The 20,942-nt window shown below is 40.9% G+C and overlaps 1 protein-coding gene across 1 annotated transcript in view; it reads left to right on the forward strand.

Moving 5' to 3' along the window:
- Positions 1-2,345: 2,345 nt before the first annotated feature.
- Positions 2,346-20,942, forward strand: part of DOK6 (docking protein 6) — a 270,546-nt gene continuing 251,949 nt past the window's right edge. The window contains exon 1 of the mRNA XM_044426570.1: positions 2,346-2,847. Coding sequence (XP_044282505.1) covers positions 2,782-2,847 — 66 coding nt within the window. The 5' untranslated portion in view covers positions 2,346-2,781. The remainder of the gene's footprint in view (positions 2,848-20,942) is intronic.

A 20,942-nucleotide genomic window follows, 5' to 3' on the forward strand; every position in this document is an offset into this window, starting at 1 on the left:
GGAACATTTAAAGGTGCTATGTGTATGGAAGCGCATATGCATTCATGCATATACAAAACTACATAAATAACATTGTGAATGAATTCTCAAAGGAACAATTTCTCTTCCTTTGAAGCATTTTTCTCCTTTGTATAGATTCCCAGTATGGTGTTAATTTTATTTCATTAGGAATGACACTGAAACACATGCTACATTGCCTTGATTCCAGTCAATGAGACTCTGGTCATTTCTTTGCTATGCAAGCTGTTTGTTCTGAAACTGACACCATTTGCTCATTCCTTTATTCCAGACAGTGCCACTCTCAAGCCATTGTATTCCTCTGTTTCTCACTGGGGGTGCTCAATCCATCCAACACAAGAAAGGCCACCAGGACCGTGCTTCCCCCTCTCATTGGCCCCATTGGAACCTCCCTTTGATATTCACAGGATCAGAGTGATGTTTGAAAGGACAGTCCACAGCCTCACCACTGAATACACATTGGCTTCCCACACAACTGGGAACCCTAACAGAACAGGTCTTGCGATCATGACTATATAATACTGGAGAGACTGAAGAGGAACACCCTTGTTCCATTATTGGAATTTGTCTGAACATCCAGATGTTTTCAATATATGTTTGAGCATGTGTTCATATTTTGACTTGATGCAACAATGTTACAATTGGGTTACTTACTTGCCTAGAAATAAGTTCAACAGGGATTACTTTTGAATCAATAGGCAGAGAACTGCACTGTTTCTCATAGGTTCTGCATAGTGGAAGACCATTGAACCTGTAAGTTTGGAAGTGATATTTGACTTTTATAGCTATTAAAGGTACAAAAGTTCTGCCAGGGGAAAAAAGATGTTGAGAAGTCTCTGTGGAGGAAGAATGATGCATCTGGGTGAGTGGGTTCTTATACCCAGTTACTTTATATTGCAAGATGTGCTCCTAAAATGGTTGAAAAAATAACACTTATACATATGGGTTTTACCTCTAGCACCTTTCAAAATTGCTGATCAATTGCTTTATTTATGTATCACCATAGGAACTTGATGTCCCCAGGTATGCATCCCATAAATAAATGAAAACTTTCAATCATTGAGTTAATTGGGACTGAAATATGTCTGTATTTAAAACTCTCATGGAAATTGCTGGAACTTAACTCTGGGTAGGTTGTTGCCTCTTTTTATTTGGTTTATTTGGTATTTACCATTTTATGGTTGTGGTGTAGTTTTGTGTAGCTACAAGTGGCTTTGCAGGCCCTAATGGGCAGAAAGGTTGGCTAGAAATATGCCTTCTGAATCCAGTCTTCTTCCATGCAAATCAGGGCATTACAAAGATGTTACTGCTCTCTGTTTGGCATCACTGAGTAAACCTTTCTTGCTGCACCAGTCAGGAAAGATACCCAAGAACTCTTCTCTGATGTTGAAAGAAATCGTCTGCAATCCTAAGCACATTTAGCTGGGAGTAAGTCCCACTCCGGCACACCGTGCTAAGTGCATGACCAGGACTTACACGGCACATGTCATTCTCTTTCAGCAGTCCTGTACATGCTTACTTAGAAGTTTCCTGGGTTCAGTGGTGCTCAAGAGGCTGCAGCCCAGTTCCGTGGCTCTCAGTAGAGTGAGAGGGCAGGATTGCCCTGTAAGGCGGCTACCAAAACTTGCTTACTAGAGAGTAAGTCCCATTGAAAGGCTTTCTTCTCAGGAAAGTGATAGTGATCGTGTTGGGCACTCAGCATCATCCGTTTGTCGCTATCGGGACAGCGAGCACAGGTGAACGGATATGGATGTTTTGCTCTCCTTTATACAGAAGTTTCTCATACCGCAAGAGAGAGCAAAGTAAATCAGACGGAGAAGGGGGGGTCTGCTTTGGGAAGCAGGGTCGTCTGACTGGAGAATGGGCAGGGCAGGGTCCTTCGGATGCAGTCCGGACTTGGTATCGAGAGAAGCGCCTCGTTGGGAGACGAGGCTGGGAGTGAGTGACTGCCAGGGAAACGAGAGAATGAGCTTGGGAACGGGAGCAGAAGCGGGGAGCTGACATTTTCTCTGCCAGTCTCGTCTGGCGGCGATGTAGTGAAGGAGGAGGAGGAGGAGGAGGAGGGAGACGGGGAGGGGAAGGGGAGGGGAAGGGGAGGGAGGAAGAAAGAGGAAAGTGAAGAAGAAGAAGAAGAAGAAGAAGAAGAAGAAGAAGAAGAAGAAGAAGAAGAAGAAGGAGGAGGAGGAGGAGGAGGGGAGGAGGAGGAGGAGGAGGAGGAGAAGGGAGGAAGCGAACCAACGGGAAGCCCTCCCCGTGCGCTCTTCTCCCCTTCGCCTTACGGGAGGTGGCGCGGCGCGGGGAGCTCCGAAGCCTCTAGGTGCCGGCAGAGCAGCGGGAGCTGCCCAGGGAAGGAACGCACAGCGCAGCTGGAAGAGCAGCGGAGCTGCTCCAGGCGGCGGCGGCGGAGGCGGCGGAGGCGGCGGGGGGCAAGGAGCCCGAGCCCCTTCCCCTTTCCCTCCCCGAGGCAAAAGAGCCGCTCGCCCGCGTCCTGCCTCCTCCGCCGCCCGCGTTCCGGAGCTGAGCGCGGCGCGCTGCGAGAGGAGGCGCGGTGGGCTGCGCTGGGCCAGCACGAGAGGACCTGCTCCGCTGCTGGCGGGGCCGCCTGGATGCCAGAGGCGTCTCGGGAGCCGGCGGCCGAAGGTGTGCGGCGGCGGCGGGAGGAAGAAGGAGGACGAGGGGGCGGAGGAGGAGCGGCGGCGGCGGCAGCGGAGGGCGGCGACCCCGGGCACGGATCGGGGACGTCGTGGCCCCCGCGCCCCGGACATGGCCTCCAACTTTAACGACATAGTCAAGCAAGGCTACGTGAAAATCCGCAGCAGGAAGCTCGGGGTGAGTGTCGAGACAGCCGCGCCGCCCCCTCCGTCTCTCTCCCCCGGCCGGCTCGGTTCTTCTCGCCGTTGTCCGCCCGCGCCCGGGCGGCCGAGCTGGGGAAGCGCCGCCGCGGCAGCCTCTCCTCGTTGCTGTAGCGATACCGGGCGGGCAAGGTGGGGGCCAGGACGGGGCGGCGGGGGCGAGCGGGAGTGCGCTCGCCTCCGCGCTGCTGCCGCCGCCGCCGCCTCCGCGGGAGGCGGCTGGAGACTCGGCTTGCCTTCCGTGCGCCGTTGGCCGCTGCGCGCTCGCCCGCCGAGGTGTGGAGGATGACGGCGGAGGCACCGGTGGGCTCTTGGGAGGCGTGCGTGCAGCCCGGGCCCGTCCGCTGTGCCTCCGGGCTCAGTCGCGGATGTGCCAGTAGGGACAGCAAGCCCACTCGAGCGTGCATGTGGGCGCGATCCGGCTTGACAAGAAACCTGAAGGCACCAGGCGGGCGCTTCCCACGATCTGATGTTAGGCTCACGTTCACCCATGTTGGCAAAAGGAAACCCAGACCAAACCAAAACACGACGTTTATCGGCCGACGTGCATTGATGGAGTGACAGAGACCCGCCACCTTTTTATCCTCCTTTGTAGGCTGCGATGCCATTCTAAGCGCGCTTAGGGGTGCAATGCTCTACTTATTTTATAGGGAATTACTTCTGAGTAAATATGCATCGGGTCTAGATAACGTGTGCCTCCGGTGTGGACTGAGTGGCTCTTTTTCTCAGTTTGATGACACAGGAATCTTTTCCTTGAAGCTCCTTTCCCGATCCTCAACAGCTTCTGCTGGAAGCTGTTAACAGGTTGGACTGTGAGTGTGTCAAAGGGCAGGGCACTGTGTTAAGTTCATGGAGAAATATTTAAAAAAGCATGCACATAGATCCATCCACGAGAAGAAAAGCCAGAAAGCATTGAAACTAGCCTCAAGCAGCTTGAAAATAGGATGGAGATAGGAAAGGCGTGCAGGGAACGAAGACAAAATATGCAAAAGTATTGGCTGTGAGAAAGTGCAGTGGAGATGCTGGCTGTGAATGACTGGAAGCCTGTTTGGATGGGATGCATGAATGGTTCTGCATCATTGATGGAAAGGTTACAGAGTGTGCTAGACCAGGGAAGGAATTGTAATGCATTGGGCAGCTGACACCAGAGCAGGATGATGGGTGATACTGCTGCTGCCACCTTCTGTGTGTCCAAGCCGACTGAAAGTTCCATTGCAGATCTATTGCAGAAGGCCAGGCTCACCTGGAAAGGTGTGTGTATGCAAGTGGCAGGACTGAAGGAGGACTCAGCTAACTTTTCACCCTCCCTTATGCCTCAGAAATGTTTCCTGTTGTCAGGAGTCAGCAGAGGCAATAGCTGACATTGAAGCCTGCCAGACACCATTGCTATACATGCCTGGCTTGGCTCTAGAACAGGGATTCCTTTAAGAGTGTGTTAGATAGGGAAGGCGACACATGCAGTATTGGCTCGCTGGAAGGCAAGGGCAGAAAGCACCTATTAAGGGTTAACCAGATTTACAATCCAAAAGCAATCCACAGATATTGGATACAATAAAGGGGATGGAATTAGCCTTGGGTCACACAGTGGAGACTGCTGCTGTTCTGCTCTGGAAGGAGAGAACAGTTAAAATCAGAGACATGTCGTGATAGTGCTTCATGTAACTGCTTGGTTCACGAATTAATGCAAAAACAAAACAAAACAGTACAGGTTATGAAGTGGACTTGCAACAACTTAGTGCTCGCTCACATCCAAAGAAGTCTTTTCCTTCTTCCTAGTAAACTGCTGGTTAGGACACTGAGGATAACTTGACTTTGTGTTCATTCTTTGTTTGGAGAAGGTATATCTTCGTAATTGGTGATGCATGTTTGATTCATTCTTCTTATCCAGCTTGCTCCTTCCGTCCCCCACACTCTTTCTGATAGGAAGAGTGTAAGGAACTTTGATAAATGATAAATTGATTCCAAAATGTCACCTCCTGTTTACTAGACTAAGGACTTTGGATTTTGATGGATTGCTAATGATTGTCAAAACTGATTAAACTGATCTTAGGCAATTGCTCTTTTAATATGAAGGAAAATCACAGGCTAGTTGTAAGGCGTTTACTTGTGCATTCAAATGTTTCTGCTCTACACTGACCTTGATGGTAATCATGACTGTTTCATTATGATCCATCTTATTAGCTAAGCTTTTCCTGGATTTAAAAAGTTTGGGAGAAGTGGTATTGGTGGGGTGTTCCATGTATCATAGAAATTCTTCATAAAGAAAAAAAACTCTTGAATTGAGGATATTGGATATGTGCAATCCTGCAAAAACTTCAGTAAAATTGAAAATGGATATTATTGTAATATTCAAATGCAAATGGTATCAATAATCCATGCAAACACTTTTGCCTTAGCTCAGATGATCTCTGAATGTGTAACAACTCACAGAAATCTTCATCGGTTCAAAGGCTACATGGGTTTGCTAGACGTTATCAACTAACCAATTTCCTATTAGCTTTAACATTCTTCATACTACCTATTGGTGATGTAGAACGTGTGATTCTCCAGGTGTTTTTAGACTGCAACTCCCATAGACCAATGGTGTGTGGACTGTTGCAGGACTGCTGCTTTAGGCAGCTTTCCTTGCCATTTCTCCTTTTATCTCAGAAGTGGTGTTATCTCTTCTGTTTTCCACTACAGAGTAAGCCCTCCCTGTTGCAGTAGGCCTCCAACTTTCTTTCATTGTCATTTGGGAACATAAGTGCACACACTGCCTGTTACAAAGTGGGCTTCGGGCAGCTGCATGAAGAACATGGGCGGGATATTCTAGAACGTGAATTTGGCATCTAAGCCGAGATGACCACTGGCTGCTAAATGACTACTGGTTTCCGTGGTTCTGTTGCTTCAGGACTCAAAGCTGGATCTAGCTACAAGGACTGGATTGGCCTTCTTCAGCATGGTGCCCTCCAGAGATTCAAGAATACTGAGTGTGGGCTTTGCAGTCAAGTCCTGTCACACATTCCTACTGTGGCACCCATATCCAAATAAGGGGAACCTAAACTAGAGCCTCTTCTTGTCATTTTAGTACTGCTGTCTTGCTTTGTGCTGTGCAGACACAGAGGAGAGGTATAATGGGCATCATGATTTATACATGGGTTCTGTTGCAATCAATGTGAAAAGTTAGAATGAGCAGCTATTATAGATCTAGCCTCATGCTTATAGGGTTTGATTTAAGTAAAATTGGATTTGTCCTTGTGGCTGTGATATCCATTGCAGGATAAAAACACTGGGATAGTTTTGCTCCATTGCTCATTAAAAGGCAATGCTTAACATGATACAGATCAGTGTTTATTATGGTACAGATCACAGACTGGGTGGCTATCTGGTAAGCAACCAGGAAAGGATACAATTGAGGGCTGTTGTCCTTGTTTTTAAATTCCTCCAGCCAGCAAGAATGTTCTCAGTCAGGGATGAAATGCTGATAGTAGTCTGGTGAACTAGCTTGTTCTCCCCTCAGCTTCCATTCCTTGCCTCTCTGACTTTTCTTGTTTTCTGACACATGCCAAACTACTTTTTTCCCAGTGGCCATTCCAGGAAGTGAAAGGGAGAATTCTCATCAAGTTTTTAAGGCTGTCTGGGATATATCAATAATAAATTGCAAAGGAGTGGCATATTGTAAGAATGTTGATTGAACTTAGCTTTAAATATTTTACTTTGGTGGCTTCAGTGTTATGAACACAAAGTAACTATGCTATTTTTTCTATAAACAACAAAAACCAAACAGGCCTGTGTCCCAATAAGTCAGTATGCAGAATTATACAGGCAGGCAGGCAGGCAGGCAGGCAGGCAGGCAGGCTGGCTTTCTTTCTTGCTTTCTTTCTTGCTTTCTTGCTTGCTTGCTTGCTTGCTTGCTTGCTTGCTTGCTTGCTTGCTTGCTTTCTTTCTTAAATTTGTATGCTGTCCAATTACTAACGTCTCTGGATGGCTAACAGCATAAATAAATTGATGACCCACTCTGGCTGCAATTAATAAAATACAATTATAAAATTGTATTTATTCTTAAGGAATAGATAGTCAGAAAACTGGAACTGACATGAGCATAAACAGAGCTCCATTTGGAAAGAAGGACTGATCCACAATTGTGTGCTTTTAGCACACTGTGGGCTGTCTTGTTCATATTTATATCGATCTGTGGCGTGCTGCGTGACTGGATGACTAGCCCTACTAGAGTCATTGGACTAAGTGGTCTTCTGCTTCCGTCCAAATTTGTGATATTTAGTTTTTACAACACAAGCCAAGCTGTATATGACTTTCAAACTTCAAGGAGCCTTATTACAGCCTTGTTTCTGTTCAGGAATTGGTACAATGGAAACACAAGTGTTGAAACTGTTAACACCTATTATTTGTGTATATTGAGTTTTGTGTATATTGTGGTTTAAGATCAAGCAGCAGATGAGAATTTATATCCCAATTCCAGCAAATATGCTGATCAAAGTATATATTTTTGTTGGTAACAACTTTTAATATTTCCTGGCTCTGCAGTAGGAAGACATATACAGGCAGAGCTGCATGTTTCAGCTGTAACTGTTATCTCAGGGGACTATATATATTTATATGAATGTGCTCTCCTTCCAAGAGGGATAAGAGATAGGCCATGTGGAATTTTAAATTCTACAAGTGGATGGAAGCTTATCACAGTGCTAATATATATTATCACTGCCCTGGATGCTGTGCTTTTCTTTGTAGAAAAGGTGTACAAGGCTAAAGAAAGAATAATCATAAATTGACCTTAGAAACATTTTGCTATCTTGACAGGATGTTAATTGAGAGAGAGTGCACTGTGGTTGCTGGAATCCCAATTACAGACTATTTCTGTATACTTGGCATGAGATTTTTTTTTAAAGCAGCTTAAATCAAGGCAGAAAGGATTCCTTGTGCTAGTTGGATAGATTGACACCATCCTAAAGTAATATTTAACACTGAATTTCAGTGTCAGACAATGTATTAGGAAGTAATCCTACATTTCAGCAGGCCTTAGAAGGACAGTATTTTTACTCCCACATGTGAGCTGAAAATGCAAGGCAGGAATGACATGAGCTTAATCAGTTCAGCAGGACAACAGGAATGTGAAGGCCTGTATTGGGAAGCAAGGACTTGGTTCTACTTTATAATGCTTTCTAGCTTTATATTGCATCTAGATATAACACTAGTTGGGTAGAGGAACTATTTGGGGTGTACTAAATATTCATTTATTGCATCATTGTATTATTCCTTTTCAATGCAATTGGAAAAGAACTGCCTTAATTTGTAAGGCTTTTCTTTAATTATTTATTTTAAGGATGTAGAGGTTTTTGGTATACCAGCCTGTGCTTCTGAGACCTAATTGCACACTTATATAAATGCAGATGTATGTTTGTGCACACATGTATAGTCAATACTTCACATGCCATGAATGAAGAAACTAGAAGAGCTACTGTTCATGAACTACAGATAGACTAATCATCTGGCTCTCTGTGTCCTTATAAGCTGAACCTGTGGCTATCTTATCATAAGACAAACACACACATTTTCTTTTTTCAGGAAATGTAACTACATTTAAATTATTTCAGTTCATGAAATGGTGGCATTTATGAAAAACAATTCATTCCCGTTGTTGCCTCCCCCGAAAACCAACATCTTTACATACATTTGTTTGGGGGAAAGTAGAGTTATTTATAAGAACCAATGAAGAGGACTAAAGTATGTGTTCCAATAAGATGTAGTGGTAATCCTTTTGAATTATACAAAAGATATAATTATAACATCATGGAATATCATATTCCTTTAAAAGATAGATAAACAATGCAAAAAGTTTTTGCTGTTTAAAACTTCCAAACTTTGACACAATCCCTGAGATGTCTTGTTTTAAGGTGAACCTCGGAGAGAGAGAATAGTTGCTTTATTCTCTCTTTCAGGCAGGTGGCAAATCTATTATAGAGAGTATGTTTAACTTTCTACAAAACTTGTTAAAAGCAATTGAGTTAGTGCAAATAGAAAGCCAAATATACCCATTCTATGATTCATTCTGCCTGTTGGTGGGAGTGTCTGATGCTAATTGGTCTGTCCTTTTGATATGGCACCATATACTTGGACTAATAATATTGAATATTGAGTTCATTCCTGTTCAACAAAGATTCCCATAGATGCAGTCTAGTTCTCTTTGTCCCCTTGGCTTATCTCTGGGCTTCCTGGCCTTGGCATTTCAGCTAAGAAGTCAGTCCCAGACCTTATTCAGTTCTCATCCAGAATATGCAACAATAAACTTGGGAAAGGATGGACTAAACCCAGTTTTAGGAAAAGTAGATTTAGTTCCTACAACCCCCTATCCAGGGACATGGGTAACTCCTGAAGAGCAATCCTTTTCACAGCTGTTAAATACCTTCCTCAGAGCAGCTCAGTTGATACCTACCTTGTGTTATTTTGTGCAAGGTGAATTTATTTTTATTTTCTCAAGTTTTTAGATTTAAAAATATGCTTCAGTTCTTCTTAGATCTTGGACACTATTATTGATTACATGCTCATTTTCTGCTTTTTATATATTATAAAAAGTTTTTTTTCCTGTACAGTGCCAAGCAAACTTAGTTAATAAGTAGTATAAAAATGCTGCTAAGTAAAATACATAAGTGCAGCACAATTTCTTGTTCTTAGTTTATCTTAATTTGGAATATTTTATTGGCTACATTACCCTGAAGGAAGAAATGTCTGAAGAACAATATTAGTTATATTTTTGTACACTTGTTTTACATTATGTTAGCTGATGATTCTCCTTAAGCATAAAGATGTGTGATGAGTTTGCATGTTTGTACATGATCTTTTTGAGATCTTGTTTGGTTATTTCTCTTATCATAAACATTTGTGCAGAAAAAATTACAACTGGTAGTTGCTTTTTCTTGAAAGTTCAAAGGAAAGCAGACATGATTATGGGTATTTGAGTTCCTTTGGTGCTAGGATAGCTGGATTGGTAGAAGAGGAGACCTACCTCTTGTGTTTTTAACTGTTCAATCAGATTGGTACTCATGAGGCAGTGTCTATATACATGCAATTTGTTGAGTGAGACAGTATCTTTCTGTCTGTACAGATAAGTTAATGTACTTTGTGTAACATTCTGTGGGTAGTGTCTAGTTGAGCTAGTGAAAACTGGCAAATAGCATGTGCTGGCGCAATAGGAAATGAGCTTACACAATTAGTCTTTCCCATGCTTTTCTGCCTCTGCGCTCCTGTGCGTCTCCCAAATCTGTTCCAAAAATGATTTGGCGCTTTGAGGGCAAATGGAAAACTATTCCACCAGAGATTTCTGTTCTTCCAGAAGATTGTCTATGTTGTATATAACCGTGGCTTGTGAAAAAATAATTGTGAAAATAATGGAGTTGCCAATTATACAGGTTTTATCTTCAGCTAATCCTTGACATATTATGGAACATAATGAAATTATTATGGAATTCCAGTGCCCATACTAAGAACATTAATGTATCAAAGGTTGTTATTACATTTCAACTTTCCTTATTTTCAGAAAATGTAGGACATTAAAAATGAACTAATTATAATCCTATTAGATGTGCAATTGTATGCATGTTTAAACTGGAAAAAAAACCCTAGCATGGCTGTCCAGGGAATGATGGGAGTTGTTCAACTTTCTCTGTCTAAACATGAATACAATTATGCTGCAGGACTTTCAAGAACAATATCATTGATGCCATTTTTCAATTTTGACTATTAGTTCTTTTTTGTCATAAGGAAATGAAGTGCAAGTTATTTCTTATTTGTATTTGAATCTGAACCTCTGCATTGTTGGAGTTGCATAAGCAGATCTGAAAAAAAAATAATGGAAACTACATAGATTTGCCATCTAGTTATTATGCAGGACACATTTTAAATACACTACTCTGTGATTTATTGCTATGCATTTGTGCAGAAATCTTGGAGAAAGCTTAGATTCTCTTATAAATAACAATGTCAAGGAAAAAGCCCCTGATTTTTAGGATCATGCTTTTAAAATCATGATCCACTATTGTATAAATTGTATATAATTCATTATTGTATAAATATTAAATAGAGTTAGGCTACAATCTTGTGCATACTTCCCAGGGGGTTCACTTCTAAGTAGGCAGTTATTTATTTATTTAAAACATTTGTATGCTGCCCAGTTCTAGCACAGAACTGTTGTGCCACTTTGCACTGTTAATACATGACTGTATTTTGATTTTAATGATTGTAAGCCATCCTGAGATGCCATGCATAAGGAACAGCATATAAAATTTTTAAATAAATAAATTGTTCAACTTATTAGAAGTGGTACAAAGTGCTATTTAGTACTACTTATTTAAAGAAGCAGTTTAGTACTACAATTTAAAAGCAATTTAATTGTTCCAATCAAAGAATAATGGATCTTGAAGTGTTATGAAGTGGTTATGGATATCTTCTGCATGGATTTGTGTTAAACTTCTTTCAATACCTTGTTTAGATAACATTACTAGATTTAGAATTGATGGTATGGATATAGTATATACAAGCATAACTCTTTTATATACAGGCACTGGATTCTCAGTATTCTGTAATTGTTCCTAGTGCCCATAAACCAAATTTACTGGACTAGATAAGGGCCATATCCAGAACAAACCAATTGGATCACCAGGATGTTTGTTTGAAGTGCTGAGCAGGTAGACTCATCACAGTGTGATGTTCTAAAAATGCCAACATGGATCTAGAACAGATATGTCCTACCTTAAAATGTCTACATGACTGCAAGAAATGCCTGACATTTGGGTGTTATTTTCATGTAATTCATTGTCTGGTATTTTTATCCTTAAACTTACCTGCACTGAAACAAGAAAGCCCCACTGGTTCCATTGAACTTATCACCAATTTATCAACTTAGCTAAATGATTATGAACTGTGACAACTCTCTTATGTGGAAAAGTTACAACTTCTGGGATTGATTCACTTAAAAGAAAGGTAAGAAAGGGGAGTCATAGAAGTGGGGAGGGGAAACAATTATGCTCTATGTGGAGAAAATACATAGGGAAACATTGTTCTCTTCTCTCCTGATACTAGAACTGAGGTCATCCCAGGAAACTGATTGGTGGGATATAAAAAGAAGTACTTATTCACACAGTGTGTAGTTAAACTTTGGGATCTACTTCTGTAAGATGTGGTGGCAACTAATTTGGATGGTTTTTGTAGGATGTTCATGGAGGATACAGCTATCAATGGTTACTGGTTCTGATGGCCATACACTACCTCCAGTATCAGAGGAGGTATGAATATGTATACCAGTTTCTAGAGGACATGGGTGAGGGAGTCTGGTAGCACTTATTCCCTGTTCATGTGTCCATTGAGTAGCTAGTTGGTCACTGTGTGAACAGAATGCTGGTCTAGAGAGAGCCTTGGTTTGAACTAGCATGGCTCATCTTATGTTCCTATATTTTTAGGTTGTAACACAGAGATTGACACTATGCCTCTTTGGTGTAGCTACAAGTTAGGAGGGAGAGTGTATCAGGAAAAGGTGGCTAATGACCCCCTCAAGTCACTAAGAGGTTCCCTAAACATCTTTGGCTATGCTGGCTAGAACTGATGATCATTGTAGGCCGAATATCTGAAGACTGGGAAGCAGTGGTGAGCGATTCTGTAGCTGCTGAAATCTTAGTGCTCTCTCCAGACTGGAAAAGATTGCTCTAACATATGAGTTTCATTTTTACCAACTGTACAATTTAACTGAACTGTGATTAGTTTGGCCTGTGTTACAGCAGAACTTTGCAGTTATCAATACCAAGTCCTGCCTAAGTGAGGTCAGACTGTTTGCCCTTTGTCGTGCATTGTCATGAGCAGGTCATTGCTCTTTTTCCATCTCTTTCATCAGAAGCACAGTTTTACTGGAACTTAACTTGCTACAGAACATTGTAAATCAAAGTAACTTTCTACTTGAGATGTGGGAGAAGCATCTAACTTTGTAAAGAGTTGATTCCAAACTGAATCCATCTGCCCCTCCTCCCCTTCCTTTCAGGAAAGTTTCTGACTCAACCCTCCAGGCAGCTCTTGCTGCTTGAGTGCTAGATGGTAGAAATGCCAGAGACTTCATAATTGGTCCATCATCACCTGACTGGGTCAAGGAGGTCTTCTTGCATCAGCTCTCCCACTGGCCTGAAATGCCTCTCTCCAAAGCAGGCTAAGAAACTTCACTAGGTAACCTTGAAACTGTCAAGTCCTCCACCCTCTCCTTGCTGCTTCTCCAACTCAGAATTGGACAAATCTATCTGGGTGGACTGTAATCTGTGAGAGATGGGCGCCATCTCTGTTTCTGTGTTGTCTTCTTGGATTGGCAGCTACTCTCTGGATTCCTGGCAGAGATTTTACACAGAATGTGCTACCAGATCTGCCAAACACTTTTCTTCTGGAACTAAAGTCAGTCTTACTGATCACCCTCTTGGGGACCTTTATCCAGTCCATGAAAGCTTATTCATCCTATGCTGATAGAGTATGTATGTGGCAAACACGCTGTGCTTATTGGATGCCATAACCATTTCCTGTTGATGTTTGCTCATTACTTAGGTGATTTTATCATATTTACAGAATGTAGAAGGAGCTCAAGCCCTCAGGCTATGAGGTAGCCAATCTGTGTAATTTAACAGGTTTGTTATGGGCATGTTAAATCTGTGCAGGTGGGATCAAAGGCAGTTGCATTTGCTCCTCTGCTCCTCTGCTCTAGTCATGTAAGTTGGTTTTTAGTAGTACTCTTGCTTGACTTGTGTCTAATCAAACAGAACTCAGAGAAAGATTTTCATGATTGTTAGCATGCTTTGGATGAACTTACTTGAAATAAGCAATATTCTGCCATCAGTGATATGAGCATGAGTTTGACTTGTTGCCAAGCAACATGTTTCTTTCTTGTATCACGGGGTTTTTTTTAATAAGCATGAAAAATCAGCAAGCATAATGCTGAAATAGAAAAGCAGTAAATTATCAGGAAATGCATTTTGTGTTCATGCACGATATACAGTTCATGAAGCAAACTACAGGTTCTAAAAAGCCCTGAAGAATGAATGCTCTAAGATAGCTAAACCTCTCGGTCATATCTTCCCTTTCTATATCATGGCGTTTAAATGCTTTGTGGTTACTTCATTTTCTGAAATCCTTGCTACAATACCTATTTGTTCATTGACAGTTCGTTAAGACCTCATAAGGTGTTCCTATGTCATGCAAACCCAGCGAATGGTGGTGAGAAGGCAGTCACTGAGGGAGGGACCTCACTAAAGGACCCTCAAAACCCCAGAGCCAGCAGTGATAGTACCTCCTTAAATTCAACTTTAATGTATTATTTGGTTTAGGCATGGACTTGGGCTTAGGTTTTGTTTCATCTCGTCTCATTTCTTCTCTTCCCATTTTGCTTTGTTCAGGTTCATCCTGGCTTAGTTCAGGTCATTTTGGTTCATTTCAGCTTGGCTGGGCTTGGTTTTGTTTTGTTTTTAGGAAAGTGCTATAATTTTTAAAATGGTAGTGAATTGACAAATAATACTCCATATGTTTTCTTTATACTTTATTTTTTAAAAAAGCAAAGAAAGCAATTGGATACTTCATTAGATGCTTAAAAATAAACATATTCACTGTACTTGAATTTAATACTGTTTCTGATGATAGGTGGAATTTGGTTAGTAAAATGTTTTTATATGTTGCATTTTTCTGGGAGATCTTTCAAGTTTCTGACTGAATTGAAATCCAGTACAGACACATGCACACACATATGGGCTATCATTCAGCTAAATGATTTGCACATCAGAGTTTCTCAATATTTAGGACTTTCTCCTATGATTATTTGACTGTACCCATAATATAATAAGTGGTATAATCAGTGATTTCCTTTTTTTGTTTAATTAGTGAACTTGTTTATATAAAGCATACTTGTCCCTTTTGCCACCTGCATCTTTCTTGTATTTCAAAATAAAATATCTTGTGCATGATAGCTTTAGCATAGCATGTTTCTAATGTGCGCTCTTGGGTCTTTGATGCCCAAGCTCTGGTTTCCTTAGCCTTCCATAACCGAATATTGATTGCCTTATACCCATTGCCAGAATTCTTTCAAAAAGAGAGAACATTGGGAAGGCTGTTCCTATATTGGATTGTAAATGGTTAAAGATGACATGCTGCCAGACAGTCATAATAACCTTGTCCCGTTATTTCAGTGTTCGGCAACATTATAGCAAGAGTCCCTGGAAAGTGTCAGCTGACACATACAGAATTTTGAGAGAAAATGCCAAGGGTGCTCTTACAAAATGGCTGCCATGGGGCTTGTCCTTTCATTAAATGGCTGTTCCGGTGGACATAGTTTATAATAGAACCACTCATTTTGAAGAACTTGGGCTCATAAGAATAGAAGAAAAGTAAATTGCCGAAACACTAGGTTTAAGGCAGAGTTAAGTTCTGAGCTCCAAAACACAAAACCAGTCTTAGGAATGCAAATAAAGAGGACAGTGGTTCAGCTTTCCAGTTAAAATAAAATGAATTTAAGAAATAGGAGGCACAAAGAACCAGGTAGACACCAAGATAAGTGTCATGGGCTGTGTTAGTTCTTTGCTACAACACTAGGGCTGTGCCTAGGCACAATGTCTGTCTGTAGGTAAATAAGAATGAATTTCTTTATCAGTCTGCTGTTACAGATGTGTACTCAACCGAATTGCTTCATTATGAGTAATAATATTACTTGTAGCATCATGCCTTTGATGCTTCCCATCGACTGCATAAAACTTCTCACATATCAGAAGTATTCCAGCAATGTCACGTTGTAAGAGGGTTACTGTTACAACATCTGTTCTTTTATTATCTGCAAGCAGGAAAATAATTTAAACAGTGCTAAATAGAATTTCCTTTCAATGTGTCAACATTCATTATGCTTACTTGTTTTAATCAAAACTGCAGCTTTTGTTAGCATAGTTTGCCAGCCTTTGGGTGTCTGTGTGTGTGCGCGTGTGCGTGTGTGTGTGGTGGGGGGAAGGGTATATTATCTAGAATTAGACTAGAAATGGGAAAATGTTCTAAATGCTCAGATTGCATAAGTTTATTAGCATATTTTTGTTTCAAAAGAACAATTAGTTTTGTAATGAATACTGTTGATGGTTTCATCAGCTGCATAGTAGCACAGGATCAGAATCCACTTTTTGACCCAATCACATACATTGTTTGGCTTTTCTTGCCTGCCACAGAAGCTAGATTGATGCCGAGCACAATGGGACCACCTCCAGCTATAATTTAACCCTTAAATATGACCACCACCTTCCACTTTGTAAATTGATGACATAATGCAAAATAATCCCTGATATGCAATGAGTACACGGATGGAACACTTTCTCTAATAGTTACTGCAACACTGGAGCTACTTTGTGCATTGCTAAGAGATTAGTCAAAATACAGCCGCTATATTGGGAGGTTATCATAGTTTAATTAATTTATTACATTTCTATACTGTCTGATAACTGAAAGCCTCTGGTAGAATTTCAGGATAGGTCTTTTCAATTGACATGGACAAGTTGAGGTTTGGAGGAAGAAATAACATCTGAAAAAAGCTTAAATTAGATCCCAGTCTACATAGAATGCATTGTGAATAATACTGTGTTGCTTCATATGAAAGGTTAAGTCATGTTTTGGTGCTAAGCATGTTCTCATGCATACCATCCTCCTGTCACATGCTCCACTTTACTTATTGGTTTGAAACAAACAATAACACTTCAATTGGTGCAAAATAGAGCTGCCAGGTTGCTGACGGGGACGGGGCGTTATGCTCACACGACTCCAGTCCTCCATCAGCTTCACTGGCTTCCCATTGAAGCCCGGGCCCAATTCAAGGTGTTGATTATGACCTACAAAGCCCTAAACGGCTTGGGTCCTGGCTACCTGAATGAGCGCTTATGTCCGTATATGCCCGACCGCCCTTTGAGATCTGCGGGAGAGTCCCTTCTCCGGGAACCCTCCATGAAAGAAATTAGGAGAGTAAGTACCCGGAGGAGGGCTTTCTCTGCGGTGGCGCCCAACCTATGGAATTCACTCCCCAAAGAGGTCCGCCTGGCACCGTCGTTACTGGTTTTTCGGCGCCAGGTAAAGACCTTTTTATTTAAACATCATTTCAATTGTTAAAACATATGATCTGGCCAGGGCAACTTCTTCTTCCTTCTCTTTCTCCTCCAATATTTTTATTTTATACTGATAATTTTAATTTTGTATTTGTAAATCAATGTATTTTTTGTATTTTTATATTTAATGGTAATTTATTATGTACTATTGTATTTCAATGTATTTTATCATGTTGTAAGCCGCCCCGAGGTTTCGGCAAGGGGCGGCATAGAAATGTTATAATAATATTAATAATAATAATAATATATTTGAACCAGGGAGAAACTTTGTTTTGTATTTAGAGTCTGAACCAGGATTGTGAACCATGTTTTGAAGATGGTTTGCAGTCTTGGTTAGAGGGCAAGCACAAATCCTATTTTGCTAGATCCAATGAGGTTGCAAAGGAAAGAGGGTAGAGAAAAAGAATGTGTGAAACCTTGAGCTTGCTGAAGTTCTCTGACTGACTTGAGGCCCTATCAGATTGCAAGCGTTGTTTCTTTCTTTTTCAAGAAAATCGTGCATTTTTGAGAAGTATGCATAAATTGTACATATGCACTATGCTCCAATTGACTAAAGTGTATTTCTGCACATTTTTGCAAAGGTAGACATGCTAACAAACTTTTTTTGTTGGCAAAGCATATTACAAGCATGGAGTTGTACAGACTTAAATAGTGGATTGTAGCCAAACATATGCTTAGTTCAGGAGATGTGAATGGGGTAAATCCTAATCAGAAATTAACTGAAACTAAATACTCATCCATCCATAGTTGGGGAAAAAACCTGACCTATAAAATATTATTGGATGATGATATTTTAATATTCTTATATTAAACACTTTAATAATATAACACATTATTGTTAGTATTGTGGTATTTTGGGCTTAATTAATGAACATTCCTCAACTGGCACAATATCTTTGGGACTAATTGTGTAGCCAAAGGAAAATCCATCAAGGCTTAAGAAAAATGAATGCACAGAAGCTGACTATTGGTAGAATGTTGTTGATTGAATAGTGAAAACTTCTATCAGTTTTCTCTAAGAAAATTATTCTATGGAATTTGAACTTTTCAACTGCTGCTTTATGGTAAACACTATTGAAAGACTTTACTTAACATAAATGCTCAAAGCCTTTTTTGTGTTCTTTTATCTTGAAGGTGTGATATGTGCTTACATAATTTAATTATCAAATTAACATTAGCAATGTTAATTTGTCTTAAGAACTTTAAATAACAAAATATGATTTCATTTACTTTAGAACATCTGTGTGCCTATATTTCAGTTTCTCAAAAGCCAAAGAAAGCATGCACATATTCATGCTCATGCATACATGTGGGCACACACACACACACACACAGAGAGAGAGAGAGAGAGAGAGAGAGAGAGAGAGAGAGAGAGAGAGAGAACATTATAACATTGACCGACTGATTGCACTTACTTCTGTTTAAGATTTGTGGGAAAGGCTGTGGATGGTAGGAAAGAAGATTAGATGAAACCAGTAACATTAACATTTGGAATGGGGTGAATTTTATTCTTTTATACATTTTTTAAATTTTGTAGCAAATTTGTTTTACTGTTTTATAGCATTCTCTTCATGCAGACATTGAAGGGTGTTAACTGCACTTGTTTTTCTTGAACATCAGTAGAAGTTAAACTGTCCTTGTCTTCTCTCACACCAGACTGAATGTTAATCCATACAAGTCTGTTAATGATGCCATGCGCCTAGAAAATTAACATCTTAGAAAAAGCTAGCCTCTGTTTTCGTCATGCAAGTTCTCAACTGCAGTCTGATGTGATGAAGCAGTTTTGTCCAAAACTGACTTTGTATCCACTAGTTTATGAAGTGTGCTTCACTGCAATTGTGACAAAATGCATGCTTATACCTGTCCCAGTAACACCTGGAAAAGATCAACACAGTTTTAATATATCAACATTTACAGTTATTGACATCTTCAAATGTTTGTGACAATAAATTAAGAAACTAGAGCAAAAGAATTGAATTTGTTATAAGTTTTCTGGTTTTGATCTAGGAAGGGAATAGCATAATCTGAGCTCTGTGATTAGGAGCATTTCCTGACTGAGGTCAGATATCAGGAGGCTGCTTTCTGCCCTCCCAGCCTTGCTGGTAGGTTGGTGCTTTTTGTACCTGAAACCCCCAGGATAGGTGAAAGGGTCAGCTGCAAAGCCAGGAATTCTGTACAGAGGGATGAAGCTGCACAGTTCAAAGGGCTACTTCATTGCTGACTCACTTGCCTTGTATCTTGGCAGGAGGACGGTTTTGTTGCTGAGACTAAGAAGATGGACTAACCCTCTACCCTCCTAGTCTGTTAAGATTCAGACTGTGACAGATTTAGATAGGAGAGCGATATTGAGACTGGGCCCGGAGTAATTTCCCCAAAACATTGGAGTAGTAGGAGGGAAGTTCCCCTATCACAGTCTGCTAGGGAACGTACCCCAGAGGGAGGGATTTCTTTCCATTAGTCTGTTAGTCCATTGAGAGTCACTTCAAGGACATTTTGTCTTGCCTTTTCAATGTTGGGCGGAGCAGATGCAATGCTGAGCCATGATTGCTTTAGCTTACCTTTGAATTGTTTGAATATCTGAATGTTACCCATCAGAGTAACTTCAGTGTGCTTAGAAACGGACGGCCACTGAACTTGTGACCTACGACACTCAAATCCATAATGTTTGCATCAAACTGTAGATTTTTGGATGTAACAAAGTCAATGGTAATACACAAAAAGCTTTATAATTTTGGAGAATGTCTTCCCAAAGTTAATGCCAACCAATTAATAGATCCACCCATTTTTCATTCATTACATTCATTTTTTCATTCTATTTTATTTAAGTGGAAATTGTGATCAGCAATGTCATTCCCATGGAAGCTGATTATACTATTCTATTCTATACAACTTTACCTTCTTCAAGTCTCCCTAGGTGGCTTACTTGGTCTCCTTTCTCTCCATGTTATCATAACAACAATCCTGGGAGCTTGGTTAGGCTGGCAGTCAGTGACTGGCACAAAATCACCCAATGTGCTTCAGGGCTGGGCAGGGACAGAGCCAAGATTTTCCTAGTGTAAGCCCAGCACTCTGGCCATTATACAGCACTGGCTGCCTATTCTAGAGAAAATATTATATTCTTTAAAGTTCACGTGTGAATCTCTGTTTTAACTGTGGGATGCCATTAAATCCAAACTTGGCATGCTGGCTTAATGTTGCATCAGTCCACCTTCTTCAATACAGACATGAGATAAGAGTGGCTAGAAATTGAAGCCATCCATGCAATTTCCAAGCACTTTCACACACTTAGTAATAGACTTTTTTCCTTGCCCTCCTTCTGGGTGAAAAGCTTTCACTCTCTAGCCTGGCTGCCTAGCTCTGTAAAGGCCCCAGAGGGAGAAAGGAAATTCATCTCTATGGTAAAACTAAATGCAAACTATGATAGCACTTCAACAGATGCAGCTGCACAAATTTATCTAAAAGTTTTCCCAATCACTGCCAACCCTCATCTTATGCCAAATTTTGTGTTTTCAACAAGCTACCCACACCTTTTCATCCCAAAACCCTAGTGATGGTTGGCACCTGCTCTTCCTCTTGTTCAATGTTTTAAAAAGTGATCCAGTAAGTCAGATTTTAGTGGCCTAGGTGAGGGGGTGGTAAATATTGACAAAGAAAAACTGTAAGATGATGTGTTGTTCAGGGGGCTTTAGAGACTGGCTAAAGGAAGCTGAAGAGAATAACATTTCTGTATCTAGCTAATAGCAAAATAACTGGAGATGAAGTACAGGCTTGCTAATCCTCAGGTTTTGAAATATATTTTGGAATTCTCAGAGGAGGAGAGAGGAAAGCAAGCTAGTACTAGATGAAACAAACCATTGTATGCTCAAGCCAGAATTCTGGTTACCTCAAGAAACTATGGCTAATGCAGCTGAGAATATTTGGAAGCTAACATTAAGTG

Source organism: Varanus komodoensis, unplaced genomic scaffold (genome assembly GCF_004798865.1).
Source record: "Varanus komodoensis strain SLA01 unplaced genomic scaffold, ASM479886v1 scaffold17, whole genome shotgun sequence".
NCBI classification, from domain to species: domain Eukaryota; kingdom Metazoa; phylum Chordata; class Lepidosauria; order Squamata; family Varanidae; genus Varanus; species Varanus komodoensis.